Source organism: Silurus meridionalis, chromosome 6 (assembly GCF_014805685.1).
Source record: "Silurus meridionalis isolate SWU-2019-XX chromosome 6, ASM1480568v1, whole genome shotgun sequence".
Classification (NCBI taxonomy): Eukaryota; Metazoa; Chordata; class Actinopteri; order Siluriformes; family Siluridae; genus Silurus; species Silurus meridionalis.
This window is the reverse complement of record NC_060889.1, coordinates 9,570,546-9,592,476: the sequence shown is the minus strand read 5'-3', so window position 1 is coordinate 9,592,476 and position 21,931 is coordinate 9,570,546. Positions and strand designations below refer to the sequence as shown.

The following is a 21,931-nucleotide window of genomic DNA, read 5'->3' as shown; positions in this document are numbered from 1 at the left end:
TATACTCTAAAATAGATTGTTTCAATGTGATTTCTTCCAGTGTACTTTAAGTTTTATTAAACTAGAATAGTTTAAAAATAATTGTCAAGCAGATTACAAATTGTTTTCTAACTAAATATTAGGAAATTATAAATAAGGGGAACTGTGGAAACTGTCAATTTATTATAATTCAAACTTGTATAAAGAAACGTTTACTTTGGGCTCAAAATCCTCAATCAAGTTAGATTATATTGCCCTTCATAGGAAAAAGTAATAGAAAAGTAATCATTTCAGCATTTTTCAGGTAAAGCCTTGTTTATTTGAGAGCTCGATCAGGTTTATTACGTCACACTGATCTACTACATGTACAGTACAAAGTAAAATTAAAACACACAACGCGATGGAAGTTTATAATGCTGAATGTTTAAGCATTATTAGAATAAACATATCGTGATGTTATACACTTTAGATCGAGGGGGTCTTGATCAAACTCATTTTGATTAACATGCAACATTACACTTAATCCAGTGTCAAGTGGCCTGGATGATTTTTTTTAGGCTAATATCTGACAACTAGGTCAATAACAACCCAAAACAACAACATGTTCAATTATTACATTCGTTTACAAATATCACCTACAACATAGATAACCAGATAGCAACGAATTCCAAACTAAAGTTTATCTTACCATTCCATACTTGTATTTAAATATTAAACTCATTGAACTTTTCCACATTTATGTAAAGTTACAACCTGCAACTAAAACTGGTAATGAAGAACTACATGCCATTAGCACATTTGGTCAGTGTTTGAGTTTTGAACTTATCAATAAATTACAGCAAGTTGTTTTTCATTTAGGACTTGGATTCTGAATTACAATACAACTGTTATCATATGGTTCTGGCGTCCTGGACTGTATTTGTGGCTGCTCTATTAAAAAATTTAATTCTTATATTGAAACATAATGGAAATAAGAGGATACGCCATGCTAACAGATGCTACATTTCTACATCTACATGTATGTATCTAAATGTAAAGGATACAGCTCTCAAGAAAGTCTTAAGCATCTTCCAGCCTAAAATGGGACAAGAAATGGGACAGTGTCCAAATTGGCATCCAACATCTAATCTATACAACTACTTAGAAGCTTGAAAAATATATACAGTGGAACCTCGACACCTTGACACTCACGACTTTGATAGTTTGCGACTTTTCATTGGGAACTGAACTAAGAGTAGTGAAAAATCTGATAGTTTGCGAGTATGTACTAATAAATTACATACAAAGTGTAGAAAACAATTCATATTATTGTATTATTCATTGAAAGTAGTAAATAAAACATTTATGACAGGTAATTACAATTTGTTTGAGTGTACAGAACAGTACATGTACAATTCCCCTTAAAAAAGGAACCATCAAAAGGAGAATCAAAACCTCGCCATTTTTTGTTACTTGTGATGGGTCATAGAACGTAACGAGAATCGAGGTTGCACGGTATACATATATACATTTTATTTATTTCAATCTTCATAAACTGTAGCGTAAATGCCATGGTGTGGAACTGGATGTCAATTCAAGCAGTCGAGCTACAGGACCCAGTTGCTAATAGTTTGCTTTGCTATTATTTCTTAAATCACATTGAGGATAAATTAGTGTTTGCAACTATAATAAACCACAGTGTTATAAAATATACATACATTGTAATTGCACAAAAACGTGTGTGATATATCAGGACTGGGTTCTGGAAGCCTGGAGTCCAATTAGGACATTTCTCTGCTTGAATACACCGAGTAATTTATTGTAATTAATTGCTGAGAGGAGTTTGGGCAAAGAAATCACCAAACTGTGCTGAAATCTGGCCCTCAAAGGTGGGAATTATGGAACCTCATATCGTTTGCAGCTCTGTATTACCTGCTCTTTTGTTTGTAGAAATCCAAAGCCTTGTTGGCTATGTATTGGATGAAAGCAGGGTCTTGTGGCTGCAGGCTGCCTGGAACATTGAGTGTAAGAGGAGGAGCATTCAGGATGTTCACCTCAACCTTAGTGTCACCTGCTGGAAGGTTTAGTCCTTCTTCTGGAACATAAACCGCCTCCTCATTCTCCACCTGACATTGAATTCATACAAGTCACAACACTGGTATGTTATCATTAGACTGCATTATTTTCGCTATATTTTTCCTCCCACCGTTGTGATGCTGAAGACGTTCTCGTTCATGATATCACCATCCCCAAGATCTGGCACCCAGCCAAACTGGGCGGCCATGTTGTTGATCCAGCTGATGGTGTCAACAGTGTGACGCTGCACAAGACCTAGAACCTCTTCATACTGCTCCTTAGCAATTTCCAGAAGCTCAGATACTTCATTTAGCTCAATGTGTAACTCCTGCATGCTTGGACACTCTGAAGAAAGAGATTAACCAAAGAGAAACCATATAAAAAAAAATAAGATTTTCAGATTACTACATAAACTTTCCTTCAGCTTCTCCCATTAGGGGTCGCCACAGCAGTTCATCCATATTCATGATCCACATGTTCGATTTGGCACATGTTTTTACGCTGGATGCCCTTCCTAACGCAACCCTCCCCATTTATCCGAGCTTGTGCAAACCTAATGCAGCGGTGAGAGCGCCGAACCACTAGACCACCAGGGAACCATTTCAGATTACTACCTAATAATGCATAATTTGTATCACTCGTGATTTACATAATTTAACATTTTTATGTAGGTTATAGCACCATATTTGCCATATATATATATATACTCTGATCATTCTCGGGTTGCCATTACCAGAGAATAAAGGTCTCTGGCAGGATTGGCACTTGCCCTGGAGCTGCCAGCACTCGGCTGAATGTTTGCGCAGATCTCGGCACAACTTCTTGTTCTGAATAAATCCAGGGAGCAGCTCCTTTTCTGAAACATACAATCAGCAAGGTATTAAAGCAGACCACCATCTGTGGGTTTTTAAAAGTTTTTTAAGTTCCTTAATAGTTATAAATGAAGTCATCCAGCATTAGGATCAAGGTTTATAAATATCTTCAAGATTTTACATCAAGTTTAATTGATATACAAATTATCTCATGACTTGCTCATACTAGATATTTTAGAAGGATTTGGTCTGAAGATGCTAGAATCAGAAATGAACTCCAAGCTTTGGAAGATCTTGTGGCCTACAAGATCAGTATGACAGTCATGCTCACTTAAATTATTTCTGCACTCATATAAAAAAGAAAGAAAGGTGATTTATACTTGTCACATGTACTTTACAACACAATGAAATTCCTTCTTTGCAAATCCCAGCAATGGGAAGTTCGGGGCAAAGCACAGGATCTGCCATGATACTGCACCCCTGGTGCAGACAGGGTTAAGGGCCTTGCTCGGGGGCCAAAGAGTGGCAGCTTGGTGATACCAGGGCTTGAACCCCCTGGCCTTCCAAGCAGTAACCCAGACCCTTACCTACTGAGCTACCACTTCCCCTATGGTTCCCACCAGAGACACAAATGCAGGACAAGCTTTATTCTCTTTCGATATTCGATTTGTTTTTTTGATCATGTTTTGGTTCCTTTTTTGTTTTTTGTCTTGATTGTGCTGTTTATTGATCGCTGATTCTGATTCTGCTAATCTCCTGCCCCTGAACTTTTTGTCTCACGCTTTTTGGATTGCCACTTTTGTTTTATTAAATGTCTTATACAACTGTCAACCTCTGCTGCCTGACACTTTCTTTACCTCTAACATGCTTGTAAGAGTCAAAGTCTTCTGCGTATTGGAATTTCATCTCTGATTCAGGCACTGACATGACTTTCACCACGGCTTGACAAAGCCCTTTAGACACATCTACCTTGCTCTGTCTCTGCTTCCTCTATGACCCCATGCAGGTCATCAAAGGCCTGCGTGATCATAGATTCAAACTCCTCCATCATGCTGCTTGTAAAGTCAACAAAGGAATCCAGCACTTCCTGGAGCCCCACTCCTACTCCCTGTAAGAAGTCCGAGTCCAGTGCTTTGATCTTCGTATCTTTATGTGGCTCCGGAGCAAAGGCCTGCTGGAGCGTTTCATTCAGCTTGCTGTGGAACCGGAACACTAATGCTATGCTGCGGTTCACCAACATGTCAACTCTGGAGACCAGATCATTAAATGACTCCTCTAGCCTTCTCAAGTCCGTGTCAGGTATCTCTGTGCTCTTGTTCACTCTGAGTTCTTCCTGGGTGCTAAGCAAACCAAAGCGAGTGCTTAGTCCGTGGAAGAAGCCTTCCAGCTAAAAAGAAAATACGTCATTATAATCACTTGTGTTTCATCATCTAATTCATAGTCATACAATTTATAAAAAAAATTTAAAAAAAAGCTTGAAATGATAAATTACTTGGACAATTGAAAATGAAAGACAAAATACATAAAAAAAACTGTCAAAAGCAGGTTTATATATACTGTACCCTAAGGTTCACTAGTTGAAACTTAATCTTGTGTATTGGAAAAGCAAATGAGATGGAAAGCATGCAGTTAGTGAAGGAGGAAAGTGACTGTCACTGTGTTATTTTAATCCAAAACCAGCAACTAATGTGCATGAATAAGGTATAAAATGATAAAATGAGGTTAAAGAAAAATATTCAGTGTCAGGGTGGTGTGATGTGGCAACGGTTTGTTTTCTGAGAAAGTGTTTTATTGCTCTTATACCTCAATTTTCCCACAATTAAAAAAAAAATTACACATTTTATCTTTATACAGTTACATTTATTGTCGTGGAATTTCTGCCAAAACAAACTAGTTCCTGTTAGTACTTACTTTACCCGCCCCCCTTTGTTAAAAGACTGAAAAACCCCATCTGACTGGGTGGCTCGTTTGCAAAATCAGCCAAAGAACAATAAAAGAAAAAAGTATTAATACTTAGCTTTTACTTTCTTTTTTTACATTTGTTAGCTTTAACTTATGCAATAAAAAAAAAGTCAATGAAATATAATTTAACTGTACATTAAATACATACCTTGCTTTTTACATAGATAATGTTTGCCTTTTTTAACTTCAGAAATAAATGAATATTGTAAATTATTATGGGTACCCTGCATGTATCTGTAATATATACCTGTAATTTGCCTTGTAACCAGCGCTACTGTCACAGCTGCCATTATATAAAACTAATAAGAATTAAAATTTAACAACTATAGTGTGGTCAGCATGTTGCGTCTAGTCTTTAACCCACCTTACTGGAGAAAGTTGCGAAGCCACGGCGGCAGGTTTTGTTGTAGAAGCTCTTGCAGGCATCTTGTAGGCAGGGCTGGCACTCATCCCACAAGGAATTTAAAGTCTCCTTACACTGCTGCTTAGCTTCATCCAACTTCTGTTCCACATGCTGAGCCATCTCTGCCACTTCCTGTTGCCAGATAGAGGGCCATTACATATAAAATCACTAAATCATTATGGTTTGGGTTAAATTTCCATAGAGATACTGGTTTAAAAATATGTCACCTCTGAAATGATTTTGTATGTAGCCAGATGAGTAAAAGAAGACACCAGAAATCTTAATATAACTATAATAAATTGACATTCAGTGTCACTCCGATGACAATCGGTTCCCTAATGAGTCTTTTTCTGCTCAAGTTTTCTTCCTAATATAATACAAGGGAGCTTTTCCTTTCCACTGTCACCACTAGCTCATTAGGAACATTTCTAAATGTAAAATTTTGTGTCATTCTATACATTTCTGTAAAGCTGCTTTGTGACAGTGTCCATTGTTAAAAGTGCTATACAAATAAATGGGAATTGAATTGATTCAGCACCTTAAAAGCTTATTTATAGCTGGGGACTTTATTATGTTCGCTGAACGTATAAAGCTTACCTTCTTCTTTTCTCCGCTGTTTTGAAGTGCCTTGATCAGCTGCTCATGCTTCTCCTCATTGCTCGCCATCACCTCTTTCATCTGCTTAACTCCATAGAGAGCTCTCTGCACCTCCTTCCCTATTAGTTTCTCCCCTTCCAGAGAGAGTCCTGAGTGATAAAGGACACACATCAATTGGCAGTTCTGTATCACGTGTAGCAGTCAAATAAGCATGTTGCAATAAGCTAGTAACATGAACTGTATAAACTGCAAGTCAAATGCATTGCTGTCACTCAAATCACTGGAAAGACTTTATAAAGTCAGACTCACGTTCGAGGGTTTCTGTCAATACAGCTGGTCGATCAAGCCCAGGAGCTGAGTGGAAAACCTTTAGAGATGCCAGCAAAGCCAGCGAGAACAGCAGCGCCGTCATCTTTCCTTACAGCCACCTCACACTTGTACAGTCTATAATTAAGAAACCAGCGTTTACACAATTTGACTCCACTGACACATTTGCTATGATTGCATTGGGGCTACAATTTTCACAATTTTGCATAAATTATTTTTTACATTAAACATGTTAAAACTATAATAAAATTCCGGGTTTGCACTTTTTAACCATATCGTACACAGTTATTAAAAACAATTGTGAATAGTCAAGTCAAGTCAAGTTTATTTTTATAGTGCTTTTCACAACAGACATTGTCTCAAAGCAGCTTTACAGAAATCAACAGTGAAGGTGAATGGTGTGTATTTATTCCTGATGAGCAGCCGTGGCGACTGTGGCAAGGAAAAACTCCCTTAGATGTTATGAGGAAGAAACCTTGAGAGGAACCAGACTCAAAAGGGGAACCCATCCTTATTTGGGTGACATCAAGAGTTTGATCATAAATCTTTCAACAATACAGAACACTGGAGAGTGAGAACTAACATGAGTACTGGAGTATAAGATTATAAGTAATGATCTTTCTACAGTCTTATACGGTCTTTATGGTTATAAAACTAGGACCTACTAAACTCAACATCTGTGATCATCACAGATCCAACATCAGCTTCTCCATGCCAGAGCCTTTAAACACTCCAGGAGGTCCAATGTCAAAACTCCACACATGTAGTGGGAACCAATTGGCACTGGAACGTCTCTAGATGGTACGGGATGTTTGCGAGTTTGGCATCTACTTCTTCAAAGGTTCATAATCTTCATGAGGTTGGACGTGACTGGAGCTGGCCAAACCTCAGGATGCCTCGGGATGGGGAGAGAAAGAGACGCAGTGGCATAGTCCCACTTGTCATCTAAATGAGGATTCCAGTTTGCTCTCGTTCCTCTGAAGGTCTCTTTCTTGCTTGAGAAAAATGTAAAATGTTCAGTTTATTCTCATTTTTGTAAATCTGTCCAGTGACAATGTCCATTGTTGAAAATGCTATACAAATGCAATAAAATGAGTTATAGGGGAAAAAACAAGTTTCATCCTACAGCGTTCCTTCTTTGTTTTTGTAGGTAAACCCCTAATGTTCCTACATATAACCCCTATAACAAGGGATGTCTTTTTTTTTTTTTTCAATAAAGATCCAAGATTCAATCCAAAATAATGTTGAATATACTCAACTTTAAATGTTAATTCTCATTACTTTAATTCTTATTAATTCTCTACAACAGTACAACTTCTAGACACTCAGATGCATCTAAATCTAAACTTTAAAACTACGATTTCTCTGTCTGATGTGGATTTCGTTACTCTATAGCAGAGATGCCCAAACTACAGCTCACCATGCCATTTATGAGAAGAGTAAAATATAGGGAAAAAATTTCATTTTTTTATAATAATGATCTCACTTCATGTCTCTCATTAAAGCTCATTGAATAGCTAGGCATTGGACTATGTTGTCCGAAAATTAGATATTTCTAAATAATTTCTCATTGTGCTATAAGTTTTGCTGAACTAGAAGTAGAACTAGAACTAAAACTAGAACAGATTAATGGTAACTTTAATGTTAATATTTAAGCCAGATTTTTTTTTTTGTTGGAAAAGTTAGGAAAAAATAGAACTCTATAATGACCACTAAGGGGCGCTGGAGCTCAGGTAGAAGAACAATAGCAGAAGTTCAGGCATTTAGTAAGCATTGCTGTACTCCTCCCACTACAAATCATCAGTCCAGAATTAGATTACTTAAACAAGAAACGTGAGCATGTTGTGATCTTGAACAACCCAAAAATGTTTTTTTTATTTTACATTCAAAAAAATCTTTATACAAATTTGCCATGTGTTTCCAAATCCCACTTTAATATCTGGTGAAACCTTGTACATTGCACATTTCTGTGATGTCTAACAAGGTTGGAAACACTTGAAGAGAAATCCTGCCAGATGCAACAGGCTTTGGGGATAAAATTTCCTGGTACTCAGTGGAAATCATAATACCATCAATCTTCATGAGAGCTCAAGGAACAGCTGGAAAACAGCCTCAAAGCATCAGTTATCCATCTTCGTATTTTACCAGTGATATGTGAGCAATACCTTGGTTCCAGACACTGCTTTCCTGTCCTAATGGTGTTCGTGTCCAAAAACTTTGACACCAACACATGATTCCGAACATGTAATTCCAATAAGTCTTGGAAAAATTCAGGTTTTGATAGTTGCCCACATGAAGGGTTTTTTTTTTTTTGGCAACCTTTTTAGACAACTCCAGCATGGTGGTGTGATGTATTAAATTGAATAGTATTTGAAGTACACTGTTCCGATGACATGTTGTTGGACCCACTCATGATGATGATGTTTCAATTATATTATATTATTATTATTAGTAGTAGTAGTAGTAGTTATAGTAGTAGTAGTAGTAGTAGTAGTAGTAGTAGTAGTAGTAGTAGTAGTAGTAGTTATAGTAGTAGTAGTATAACCATTATATTATTATAATCTTCTCATTTAAGTATGAATGCCATATATAATTGCACAATTAGAGTCTCCCTATTTTTTATTATTATTCCTGAAAATTCTACTTAAAAAAATTTTTTTTATAAAAATAATTGCCTTTATATTCATCTAAACATAATTATTGGATTTGTATAGGATAAGACATATATACAATTGCTTGTTTTTAGCTTCTTTAAGGTGAAGGAAATTACATTCAATTAGTTCAAATGACCAGCCAGAATGATTATAAAACTCAATAAGAAATTTAATTTAATGATAATGATGCATCCCTGAACCATGTTTTTGCCACAGAGTAAAGCTAGATGTGGAGTGAAAGTGATTTTGAGTGATTAAATGTAATGTATATTTTAATCAATGTGACACGGTGCCGGAAAATGTGCAACTGGCTGAATTATTTCGTATACAAAAATGTGGAAGGACATCAGACAGCAGCTTTAAGGTTAAGGATTTAGAGAATCTGTGCTAAACTGACTATAATGGTGCGAGTATGCGAGGAAATTTTCAAGTAAGGTGTGCTGGAATGTGGTGGTCTTGTGACCATGAATTTCATTTAAACCCAAATCTGTTTTGACTGATGTTCAGAAAAGTCCATCTGTTAATGAGTAATATCTAAATTTGCATGGCTTACTTTAGACAAACCAGTGTATAAAGACTGGAGTATACTGTACGAGCAATAACATAAAAAGTAATATAAATATTTTTTGCAGCTTAAGGGGTATATCAGGGTGTGTAGTTATATACACAAACAGCACACACTCCAAAGTGTTTAATTTCTCACAACACTGCATTTCTTTTTATTAATTAAAGAACGTGACACATTGTATTAGGTTTCATTAAACACTGTGGTATGTCTGAAAAACAAATTAGTCTCCATCATTATTTTTAATAGGTAAAAAGAAGTCATTCCCTTACCGCCCATTTTTTTTCCATCTTCACAAAATAATAACACACAAGTGGAACACAATCCTATTCTGCATATATAAGCACACAGATGCCCATATTGTCTTTTTTTCCCCTTTGAACACTTTTCCTTTGCACCACTTTCTGTTCTGTTTTTGTCTGGAGCATCTGCTAGACAAGCCTGAATGCTACTTTTGAAATCAAACAAATGCTAAATGTTTGTCTGGACCAGGCAAAAAATACATCAAATAAATCAAACCTTTTGACGTTTTAGGATCAACCATTCAACATATGCTACCGTATAAATGTAAATTCTGAATAAACAAATATAAGTGTGAATTCTGATTTAGCATGCTTGCATGTCCTTGCTAGTTTTCTGCTAATCCAGACGTCAACACTGTAAATCAAGCCTTCTTTCCCCATACTTGTTCATTCACAATTCACACTATACAGCCTCAATTCATTGATAAAAATTCTGGCATTTGCCCAAACTAATATTGTAAACTTTTCATGGCTGGTGTGAGATAAATAATAGGATTATCTGATCAATACTCCACAACCTGACTGAAATGTGCCACTCCATTTTATACCCAGCTTAAATAAGAGAATGTGCATTAGTTAATAGAAGGATAGTCTATTCTAACTATAGCATCAGTGCTTAAGCAATTAATTAGTTAAGCTGTAAGCTGTATGTAAAACTAGCAAGGATGTACAAACATGCTCAATCTATAAACTCAAAGTCAAATAAATCACTCATACTCCAATGCTCCAATTCTCAACACCCCCCAAGTCTAATGCTTTATGATTATGTTCATCACATGGTTTTATGAGGCCAAATGATTAATTGAAAAATCTATTCATAAATACAAAGCATTTTTAGTATATGTTGTGATAACAAAACAACATGATTCAGTACAAGTACAGAAAAAGTCACATGTATGATCTAGACACATACAGTAATATAATTGCTAATACTCACCAGTAGCGTCTGGTAGCTTGATGTAAATCTATGTGCTTCATGCAGGATGACAGTGATGTTTATCTTTACCTGAACTCTTCTATTTATACAGTAATGAGCCGGAGTTGATCCTATTAAAGATCTTAATTCCTGCTAATCCAGAAGTCAACCCTGTAATACAAGCCTTCATTCCCCATACTTGTTTACAACATATAAAACACAAATACTTCACAAATACATAAGACACACACACTAATGGCAAACAAGTCAGTCATATCTATCAGTCTGGAAAACTTGGGAAATATTGCACAGCTCAGCAACGAAATTATAATCATTGCCACATGTTGCTTGGTCTCAGCTATTAGGACAACCAAATTCAACCAAAAAACATTTGAACAAAAATAAAAATGGATATTTTTCTGTCAGCTCTCAGCCACCTGTTTCACATAACCCCTAGGAGTGCAGTTCGAAAGTTTAGCTAATCTATTTTCATGGTTTTCATCCGGCCCTTCATTGATGTCAGTGTCTGACCTGTGTTGCAAACTTTTTTCATGGAAAAGTAGTTCAAAACTCAGTGAAGCAGCGAGATGACAAAAGCTAATGTCAGGTCACGATAAATGGAATACCTTAATTTGCATATTCATTCAATGAGAATGATCTCTTGCATATACCAGCAAGAGATCATTTGGCCAGCTCCAGTCACGTCCCACCTCATGAAGATTATAGACCTTTGAAGAAGTAGATGCCGAACTCGCAAACGTCCCGAACCATCTAGAGACGTTCCAGTGCCAATTGGATCCCACTACATGTGTGGAGTTTTGACATTGGACCTCCTGGAGTGTTTAAAGGCTCTGGCATGGAGAAGCTGGTGCTGGATCTGTGATGATCACAAATGTTGAGCTCAGTAGCTCCTAGTTTTATAACCATAAAATATAGTACTGTATTAGACTGTAGAAAGAACATTACTTATAATCACACACTCCAGTGCTCATGTTAGTTCTCACTCTCCAGTGTTCTGTATTGTTGAAAGATTTATGATCCAACTCTTGATGTCACCCAAATGTGGATGGGTTCCCCTTTTGAGTCTGGTTCCTCTCAAGGTTTCTTCCTCATAACATCTAAGGGAGTTTTTCCTTGCCACAGTCGCCACGGTTGCTTATCAGGAAAAAATACACACCATTCACCTTAACTGTTGATTTGTGTAAAGCTGCTTTGAGACAATGTCTGTTGTGAAAAGCGCTATAGAAATAAACTTGACTTGACTTGGCATTGGAAATAATTGGTCATTTGAATCAAAGATGATTATTAATTGAATGAAAGGAAACAATAATGTTCAGGGATTTAGAGTGATCAGGATTTATTGGGAAAAATGCAGTAGAATGATCAAGAATGAACCTATACTCTTAGATTCTTTACTTTATTAACCATGGAGCAACAGTGATGTGAGCTGAAACACTAAATCAGAAACTGCTGTCTCCACAAAAAAATAGATTTGTCACTAGGCACTTTTATTTTTATTGCAAAACTCATTCGATTAGCAAATTGTGTTTGGCTGACTAGTGTCTTAACCCAGCAGTGACACTGAAGTGTTTCACGTCTTCCCCTTTTCTTCCCCTTTTTCTTTGACAAGAAAAAAAGGCTGCTCTAATCATGTATTCTATTTCACCTGGACAGGAGCAGTGCAGCGAGAGTGCATATGTTTTTAAATTGGCTTTACTGTACCCAGATTTAACTCCCATCTGTGGTGAAAGGCTTATTAACTATTTGCGGCTTATGAACCGTATCACCACTTTCACTTGTGGTTGCTTTAACACAACAAGGCTGTGAACAAGGAGTCACTTTGATTTTTATGGTTGGTGTAAAGGGGAAGCTGATATAATCTCATCTGATGGTTAATGCTTGGTAGACTATTCATTCATTCATTCATTCATTCATTCATTCATTCATTCATTCGTTTATTCATTAATTTACATGCATTACACGTCTTGCTTTAATCTAATTTTATATATACGTGTGTGTTTGCGCTACAGCTTTTCATTTCTACTGTGCCTATCTATCTATCTATCTATCTATCTATCTATCTATCTATCTATCTATCTATCTATCTATCTATCTATCTATCTATCCATCTATCCATCCATCCATCCATCCATCCATCCATCCATCTATCTATCTATCTATCTATCTATCTATCTATCTATCTATCTATCTATCTATCTATCTATCTATCTATCTATCTAATAAAGGATCTTTTAAATGATCCTTATAGAGATTTTTGTTTGCTGGATCCATCTATCTATCATGATTAGAGCAGCCTTTTTTTCTTGTCAAAGAAAAAGGGGAAGAAAAGAGGACGACATGAAACACATCACTGCTGGGTTAAGACACTAGTCAGCCAAACACAATTATATATATATATATATATATATATATATATATATATATATATATATATATATATATATATATATATATATAATTAATTAATTTATTTATTTCTCCTATCACAGAAAATTCCAGAAAGTTTCCACTATAAAATATAAGGATTATACACATCTTTTTTTTTTTGGTGGAACATTTTTGTCTTCTCCAGTTAAAAAAACATCTACTTTAGTAAATCGGATATAGTTATTTTATACCTTTATTGAAAAAAAGTGCTCCAAAGGTGCTTAAGTTTTAACTCGTGTGTGTTTACATTATGGGTAAAATTTGTTCAGAGAAGTAACCAAAATATTATTTATGCTCTTAAACGAAATCTTTTAAAAGACTGTGAAAACTATAGCTAGATTATGAGATCAGAAAAAGAATCGTGTGTGTGTGTGTGTGTGTGTGTGTGTGTGTGTGCACGAACGCGCGTGTGTTCCCTCCCCTGGGTTCTGGAAGGAAGTTGAACTCCAGATGTGCAGTTTTACGCACTGAGCTTAAGTGAGCCTCTCAGCTTTCAGTTGGTTTCTCTTTAATATTCGGCGCCTGGCTGGATGCTCTCTCATAAAGTGAAAAACAAGCAGAGCAACACACAGCCTGCACACTTCTCCTCAACTTCCTCCTGCTACTCTTTCTCCATCCTTCAGCTTCTCTCAGATCATATACTTTTGCATGGAGAAAGAGACTTTTTGGTAAAAAAAAAACAACAAACAAACATTAATTTGTGTTGCTTCCTTGGAGCAGTGTGTGGAGCTTTCTGCAGCACTCGTGTCCACCTTCTAACCAAAAGAGTGCTCTCACGTCTCAGGTGGAGCAGCAAACGTTGGACATCTTGCGAGACAAATACGTTTGGAGCCAGGACTTTTTGACAGCTTTCATTTTTTCTTGAACCGTCTTTCATTTTTGCCATGCAGTTGATGTGAACTCAAGCCAGCAACGTCAAGGCAGAGGTGTCTAATGCATTATTCAACAATGAAGGGTAAGTTTTGCATAAATTGCATAAATTAAAAATAAATAATAATAATAATTTAACGTAACTTTACAGATATATCATTTTCCACATGTATTACTGGGTAATCATTGTAATTATTTTTTTTTATATAGACCTATTATTTATATTCTAAAGCAGTGATCTAATTTACACACTTAATAATATGGAAGTATGGAATACAAAGAAGTGGTAACCAAAAGCACCGTACTACTTTGCATACTATTTAGTACGGCAGTATAGATTTCAAAGAAAGGGAAACCTGCAGCAGTGTACTATCTTACTTACTACTAAGTATGGTAGTATGGAATACAAATTAGATGATGGCGTACTATTTTACGTGCTATTTAGTGCGGAAGTATGTAGTACAGATAGATGGGAACCTAAAGCAGGTACTATATGAGGTATGATAGTATGGAGTACAAGATATAGGAACATAAAGTGCAGTATTTTTTTACTTGCTATTTAGTAAGGTAGTATGGAGTAAAAACAGGTGGAAACATATAAGTATTATTTTTACATTTAAATTTTTTTTTAGTAATGTAGTAAAGAGTACAAATATTAGGAATCATACAGCTGTATTTTACATACTATGCAGTATGGTAGTATGGAGTACAAATAGATAGAACAATATAGGTACTATTTTACATACAATCTAGTATAGTAGTAGAGTATAAATAGTTGGAAACATATAATTACTATTTTAAATACTTTTAAGTAGGGTAGTAGAGATAAAGCTGAATTATTTCACATACTATTTGTACTCCATGCTACTATACACAATAGTATGTGAAATAATTCAGCTTTATCTCTATACTACCCTACTTAAAATAGTAATATTTCCATCTATTTACATAGGTACTATTTTACATATTATTTGGTATTGTAGTATGGAGTATAAATAGATGAAGACATATAGATACTATTTTACATACTATTTAGTTTGGTAGTTTGGTATTTAATATATATGGAATTATAGGTACTATTTTTAGATACTTTTAGTATGGTAATATAGAGGAAAAATAGCTGTAAAACAGCAGCATAGTTTTTACATACTATTCAGTATGTTAGTATGGAGTACAAAACGATTGAAACATATAGCAGCGCACCATATTACATCTTTATTGCATACTATTTAGTAGGGTAGTATGGAGTACTAAAAGATGGAACCATATGATGGAGTAAAAAATAGGTGGAGAAAATAAGCAAGCTTCTATTTGACATACTATATAGTATAGCAGTGTTGAGCACTTGATTGGAAACCTATCACAGTGTACTATTATGACCTATTATGTGTTAAAAACAGCTGGAACAATATTTTGATAGTCTTTAGGCTGTCTGTTTAATACGATACTGTAAGCAAGGAATCTTTATGGAAACCTTTCTATTTTGACTTAGACTACTCAGCAGTATGGCAGTGTGTATATGTGTCGTAACTTCTCTTTCCGTTTTCCAAAAAGAATGTGTGTTACTCCAACATCTGGCCTCCATTAACTGCCCGTGGTGTGTCAAGGCTGGTTGGCCGCGTGTGTGTTTTTGGCCGAGTTGCCTGATTTTAAAGAGTTGAACACAAGCATCTGTACAGAAAACACTGTCAGTGACCTCGGTCATTTTTAGAAAATGTTTACCCACAATACGAAAGGGTTATTGTTTAGACAAAGGGCAAGCATTGGTTCAAACATTTCAACATCTGCTTGACTTTGTGCTAGCCTTCTTTGACTTTATATATAACACATAGTATTGTTGTATTTTTGAGTATTTCTAGGTGTTTGAATTATACATCAAGTTTTGCAAAAATACAAAGCTGAAGTTAGGAGGCATCACCATTAGTTTTAATACTAGTATAACTTTTCCTGCCTTTAAAAAAAGGTATGCATGTTTAGGAACAGTGGAAAATAAGGAGTCAGGATTATGTAATCTAAAGAAAAAAGAGCCCCAGTGTGTTCCCGTAAACCAAAATGGAGGACTGGGAAGTTTTAAAGTTTGTTTAAATGAGTCATGTTTTTTGAAGGACACTCTGAGAATAATGTAGTAATGAAAATTGGTAAGCAAGGCAAAACTATACACGTAGTGACCCTGAGAGCACAGAAAACATCATTAAACCAAACAGATTTTGACAGAATTGACAAATATTCTGTATCAGCACTGACGTTCTTTAACCTCAAGATATTGTTTTACTTTTGGATTCATATTCTTTACAAGTTATACTTCTTGAGCAAATAGGTTTTAGCTACACGTCCCCTACCATTAAGGTAATTCTGAAATTTATAATGTCACATTTCTCCTTCTCATACTCAAACAAATGAAAAACAGACATTCACCATATACTCAACAATTTACAGTCAAAGCAACACCCTTTTAACAGATATAATTATTTCTGGGTGTGAAGCAGGCCCACAGTTGGTTAATACAGTATGCAACTTGAGATAATAATTTTTTTTTTTTTAGCTGTATCTTTATAAAGTATTACTACCATTTACTAGCAGGTACTTATTATTGCCTCCATTATCATATTCAGTGTAATGTCTTGTTTGGATTTTTGCAAAATATATCATAAGAAAGTAACATTTTTATATGGTAAGAATTTACAAAAAAAAAAAAAAAAAGTAATTTGCAGCACTTATAAACAACATTGGTTTATCATCTTTTATGCAAACTATTGTGTTTCAGCCTGTGGGTCCCTGGTGGTCTAGTGGTTAGGATGCGGCGCTCTCACCGCTGCGGCCCGGGTTCGATCCCGGTCAGGGAACCAACACCAGCCACTTTTAGTGCCGGTCCCAAGCCCGAATAAATGGGGAGGGTTGCGTTAGGAAGGGCATCCAGTGTGCCAAATCAAACATGCGGAGGATCTCCCTAATGGGAGAAGCCGAAAGAAAGTATTGTGTTTCAGCCTGTAACTATGTGGAAGTCTTCATGCCTCCTCCATGACTAACTAGCTCACTATGCTTTTGCTGTTTTCCACTTGCATGTTATGTGTTCTTGCAGGTTTGTTTGTCAATGACGGTGCATTTGCATGAGTCAACAGGGGTGGTTAGGTGCATGACTGCCTTCTTTAAATAACTGTCTGGGGTCATAGTGTGTGCACCTTGCAGGATATTAGAAAGAAGAAAAGCCTTTAAGAAAGGCTCAATAATCAAGACCCTGGGTCATCCCTTTTTCATGCAGGTGTGATACTTGTATAAACACTATTAGACCAAAGTTGTCACAGGAAGTGAGGATGGTGTCATTTTATTAATCTGGGGATGGACTTTGCAGCCAGTGTTAATTCAATAGTCACAGCAGGAGAACACATGTTTCTACAAAGTATTTCTGCCCTTGGACTCATAACACTGTTATTACATGCTGGGTTTGGCAGTTTTGGGCTGAGAGAAATCCAGATAAATCCTGTTAGTATTATTAATGGTTGGCAAAAGGAGCCATCAGTTTGACAATTTGGATTGTTCAGACTCAGGTTTACTACAATAGTCTTCTGGTTTACTTAATTAAATCTGTTGAAATTGTTTAACATTTTCACTTTTATCATAATGGTATCGAATTGCTTGGAATTTGCAATGAAAGAACTGTCATTTTTTCTGATATTTTTACCATTTTAATCTCTCTACAGACGACTTTACAGACGAAGAGGAAGTGCAATCCTTTGGCTACAAACGGTTTGGTGAGTAGCCTACACTTTACCCCACAGCGTTTATCCAGCTTTTGAAACAAACCAAAAGCCCCTTTTGAATTCCATTTCTTTCCCTCTTGAAGTGTTTTAAAGATGTACTAAGCTGTATGGGGAAAGCAGATGAAAAACGGGGTCGTGTCCCAACATTTCACACAGTTCTCCATGTCATCATGTGCTAGAGTCATTAGTCTATCTGAGGTACGAGGGCGTGAACCGATCTCTACACTTTTAACCATTTTGAAGAGCACCGTTTTCTATATATAGCAGGAGGAATAAAGTTGTGCTTTTCGTATCAGAAAAGTCGTATTTAGTCGTGTCATTTTTTCATAGTGCTTTGATTTACTTTGAATTGCACTACTGGTCCTTTTTCTGGTTCTTACCTTATGCAACTTGCAGTGGTTTTCTCTAATGAAGTACTAAAGAGACTTTACGTCTTGGCTATCTTGACATTGCACGTCCTGTGCATTCCAGAGTATTGCCTAAGTTTCAAATTACTCAAGTCAGAGTCACCGTTTCTCCAAATTTCTAAACTTAATTCCAAAAAACACTTACAGCAGATGTTCTCACTGTTCTTCAACACATGTAAATAATTCTTTCTGTAAAAAAAGACTAAAAGGTAAACTTGTGGATTCTATTACTTCAAGTTTTACCTCATCTTAACGGGATATTGTTCATGCTTTAAATCTTTCTTGCATAAATGATCAAACGTATGCAGATTTTTTACAAGATGACTCAAGTACACATAATGAAGTAGTGTGGAGGTGACTCCCATCTAATATACAGTATGTTTGAAAAACTTCCTTAAATAAACTGTGTCAGTGTGGACACTGTACAGGAAAGGGTTAAGCAGCTGAGGTCCTGGGTCTAAACTCCATATGCAGAATCCAGATGCCTGTTCATAGCATCAGGGAGCCAAGCCAGTAGATCGGAGGATTCATGACAGGGATTGTGATATTTGTGACGTGAGAAGATCCAGGGAAGGGATCAAAGCACTTTAATCATGCTTTTTTTTTTTTTTTTTTTTTTTTAACTGGCAGGCACGAATTTTTACTGTCTTTTACTGGCATGCAAAGTGGGAATGATGGACCTGAGTAGAGAATGACAGATTTGTGAGAACACCAGAAAAGTACTGGACCTTTTTTTTTTTCTGCAGTTGCGTCCAAATGGTTTTGATTTAAATATGCATGAGCATAAAGTAAGCATGCTCCGAAGTAAATGATTAAAAAGTTCAGGGCTCTGCAAAGAGGATGGAAGTGCCATCCAGATAATCCTCAACATTGGGAGAAATGTAACTCAGCTATTTAATTTGCCATATCGTTGATGAATGACTGTAGACATTGTACCACATGACCCTTCCCTTTTCTCACATACACACATACACACCTACACACACGTGAGTCTGCAGGAGAGAAAAACAGTGTCAGTGAAATCATATTCCCATATTATTTGACATGTAGTAATATGTAAATGTATGAAATGAACGACCAGGGCGATTGTCGATGCTTTCTGCATAGAGCAAGTTTATCAAGCCCACAGATGAAATACGAGTTTAAGAAGTACATAAATACTAATTATTTAACCAGCCATTCATGTTGCTGGTTTGCTTTTGTAACTTTGGCATACTGTGCTCATGTGCACCCTAATCTGTTTAAATTTGTACATTAAATAGCATATGTCTGCTCAGGATTTGGCCACTACAGTACAAGATGTGCCAGTTAATAAGTAATTTAAAATCTTATTGAGGTATTTGGTGGGATAAGGTACATTTTATGGTACCAGTATAAAAATTAAAGGAATACATAAATGTACATACTGTTGCACACTGTCTAATGAAAACCAAAACAAAACTGTGATTCTGTTTTTGCCAGTAGTAGTGCAGCCCTTTTACTGACCCATTAAAGACATTAAGTGGACACTGCTGAGTTTTAGTTTGATGTTATTTCACGTTATTTCAGCCCACTGAGTCAGCAGCAGAGAAATACCACAGATGTCCTTTATGGCTAGCAACAAAACAGACTAACATTTGTAACTCATTTGTCCTCTCCAAATGAAAGTGTCATGTAACTAAATGCAGTTTTTCATTAAGCCACCAATGCATATACATCGCAGGACCTCACTGAGGCCAGAGTAATCAGATCCACCTTGAGATCTGAACTGTTTAAATAACTGTGTTGAGTTTAAATCCAAAGAGGTGCTGACCTGTTTCCTGCATCGATCTCAAGGGGGTTTGTTTAACTGATCCTCATATTGGCCAAGGAGGGGGGCAGGGAGCTTGGGAGCTGGAGAAGCTGGAGAGAGTGGGGGTCGACTTGCCGAACTCTTGCTGTGTTTGGTGCTGGAGCAAGGAATTGTGGGGGTGCGTGTGCTAGTGGATATTCAGCATCCTAGCACAGGGCTTGGTTTTGGAGCCAGTGAAAACATAGACAGAGAAAATATGCAGTTCTCTTTTCCTGAAGCACACCCACATTCTGAGCAAGTAGAGAAACCATTATGACTGAATTCCACATGAGAATGATTAGGTCCCAGAACATTTTCAAACCATAATCAGCACTTTTTTTATGTCATAGTCATATAGTTGTGGGCATAAATGCATTGATGATTTGGCATGAGAGATCAGAATTCAATTGTTTTTTTTATTTACGTTCATTTTTTACTTTTACGGCATTTAGCAGACGACGTCATCTGGAACAACGTACAAAAGTGAGTCTCCATCAATGAAAATACATCAACACTGGTTCACTAGGTTCCATACTTAGGATAATATCAGACTAAAATCTGTTGAATGGAATTATAGCATGAACAGACAAACAGGAAAAGAAGTGCTAGCTTAGGTGTTTTTGGGAAGAGGTAGGCCTTCAACCGTCATTTGAAGAAGTTGAGCAGACATCTAGGGGAAGTTCAATCCACCACCTTGGTGCAAGAACAGAAAAGAGTTATGTCAAAGTGAAAATACAATGACAAAGAGTTTGTACTTGTGTTTATGGTCTATTCCATCTGTGTCACTTCCCAAGGCATGAAGACTCTCTGATTGATATTTTGAGCTTGAAAATGAAGCTATGCTCATATGCTAGACTTCTTACAATCATCAAATCAATAGTGATGGCAGATTTGGGGGCCTGGTGTTCAAGCATCATTATTAAAATACTAATTTAGGGTGTTTTTTTTAATGCTGTTGAATTTCTAGTACAATTCCAAAGGTTTGCACAATCTATGCTAAAGCCATTGAAGCTGTTTTGGCCACTCTTCCAATTGGTTTATTAGTGTCACTCATTAGCTGGATATACAGTTAATGTCATAGTACACTATTTCACATGTGGGCCTACATAATTAATTGCAAATGCAGCTTTGTTATGAACAGTTGATAAATGTTTCCAATTCTGTCATCACTGTAGTTTTGATTATACAGTGCACAGCATTGCAACAGAAACTCTAACAGCTCTGGCATAGATTATTGTGTTGGTGTAACGATCTTGTCCATAAATGTCACGCTCCAATTCTGGTCTGAAATAATTGCCGCTAATCAGGTTTTTTAGCTTTTTTATTTCTTTTTTATCACAATTGGTAATTTCAGTCATTTTTTTAAAATTTACTCTGGGATCTTGTTTCATGTATATGACTTGCAAATTTTTATCACATGATGGTTGTGAATAGTTCAGGATGTTTTTAGAAGAACATGAGTGTTACTTAAACACCGTAAAAATGTAGAGAAAACTGCCCCGTTTGGTCAAACCTGCTAAGACATACAGAACCAGTGCCAAAATAAATAACCCACCACGGATTCAGTTTTGTTAAATTTAATTAACACTCGGACATATTTATTTTTGATGTTGATTTTAAGCTCGATATGATTCTTACCCCTGCGGCCGAGTTGACACAAGCTAGGTAAGGCCAGTTATTAAGGATCGATATGGAACGCTGCCTGCATTAGCAAATGTATAAGCAATTTTCTTGACTGGCCAGAATTTTCGATGCTTTTCTTGTGGTAGATTTCAGACACATGCAAATGGCTTTATCTGGACTTTTGGAGTGGTGCTCTGCGTTTGTCTGTTTATTTTAATTCTTTTAAGAGGAATAAATAGACCAAATGATCGTTTCCTTATCACCAGTTGAATCTCTATAGGGGGATGGTCTGTATAGTTTTACCATATCTTGCTCCCCAGATTAGGAGAATGGAACAACCACTTTTACCAGAAAACGGGATGCTTTTTATTCCTTGAATCTGAGTTCAGCCCAGGCTTGAATGACGGATATCCAGCAGGAAGTTCTTAGCATGAGCCATGGGG

At 36.3% G+C, this 21,931-nt stretch overlaps 2 protein-coding genes across 2 annotated transcripts in view; one reads left to right on the top strand and one right to left on the bottom strand.

Annotated features, from left to right (window-relative positions):
- Positions 1–275: 275 nt before the first annotated feature.
- clul1 (clusterin-like 1 (retinal)) lies at positions 276–10,691 on the bottom strand. The gene is made up of 9 exons (XM_046850854.1): positions 10,594–10,691; positions 6,118–6,252; positions 5,809–5,957; positions 5,173–5,343; positions 3,816–4,233; positions 2,768–2,890; positions 2,165–2,379; positions 1,891–2,084; positions 276–1,054 (listed from the first exon to the last, which is right to left on the bottom strand). Exons 2-9 carry the CDS (start codon positions 6,218–6,220, stop codon positions 1,039–1,041), a joined length of 1,389 nt encoding a protein of 462 aa, XP_046706810.1. The 5' UTR covers positions 6,221–6,252; positions 10,594–10,691; the 3' UTR covers positions 276–1,038.
- A 2,799-nt stretch (positions 10,692–13,490) lies between these two features.
- Positions 13,491–21,931, top strand: part of colec12 (collectin sub-family member 12) — a 29,382-nt gene continuing 20,941 nt past the window's right edge. The window contains exons 1-2 of the mRNA XM_046851401.1: positions 13,491–13,975; positions 17,589–17,639. Coding sequence (XP_046707357.1) covers positions 13,954–13,975; positions 17,589–17,639 — 73 coding nt within the window. The 5' untranslated portion in view covers positions 13,491–13,953. The remainder of the gene's footprint in view (positions 13,976–17,588; positions 17,640–21,931) is intronic.

Coding starts and splice junctions, on each gene's coding strand:
- clul1 (XM_046850854.1), bottom strand. CDS start 6,220: ATGACGGCGCTGCTGTTCTCGCTGGCTTTGCTGGCATCTCTAAAGGTT. Junction 2,891..3,815: donor GGAAGCAGAGACAGAGCAAG/GTAGATGTGTCT, acceptor TGTATGTTTCAG/AAAAGGAGCTGCTCCCTGGA. Junction 2,380..2,767: donor CCAGAGACCTTTATTCTCTG/GTAATGGCAACC, acceptor CTCTTTCTTCAG/AGTGTCCAAGCATGCAGGAG.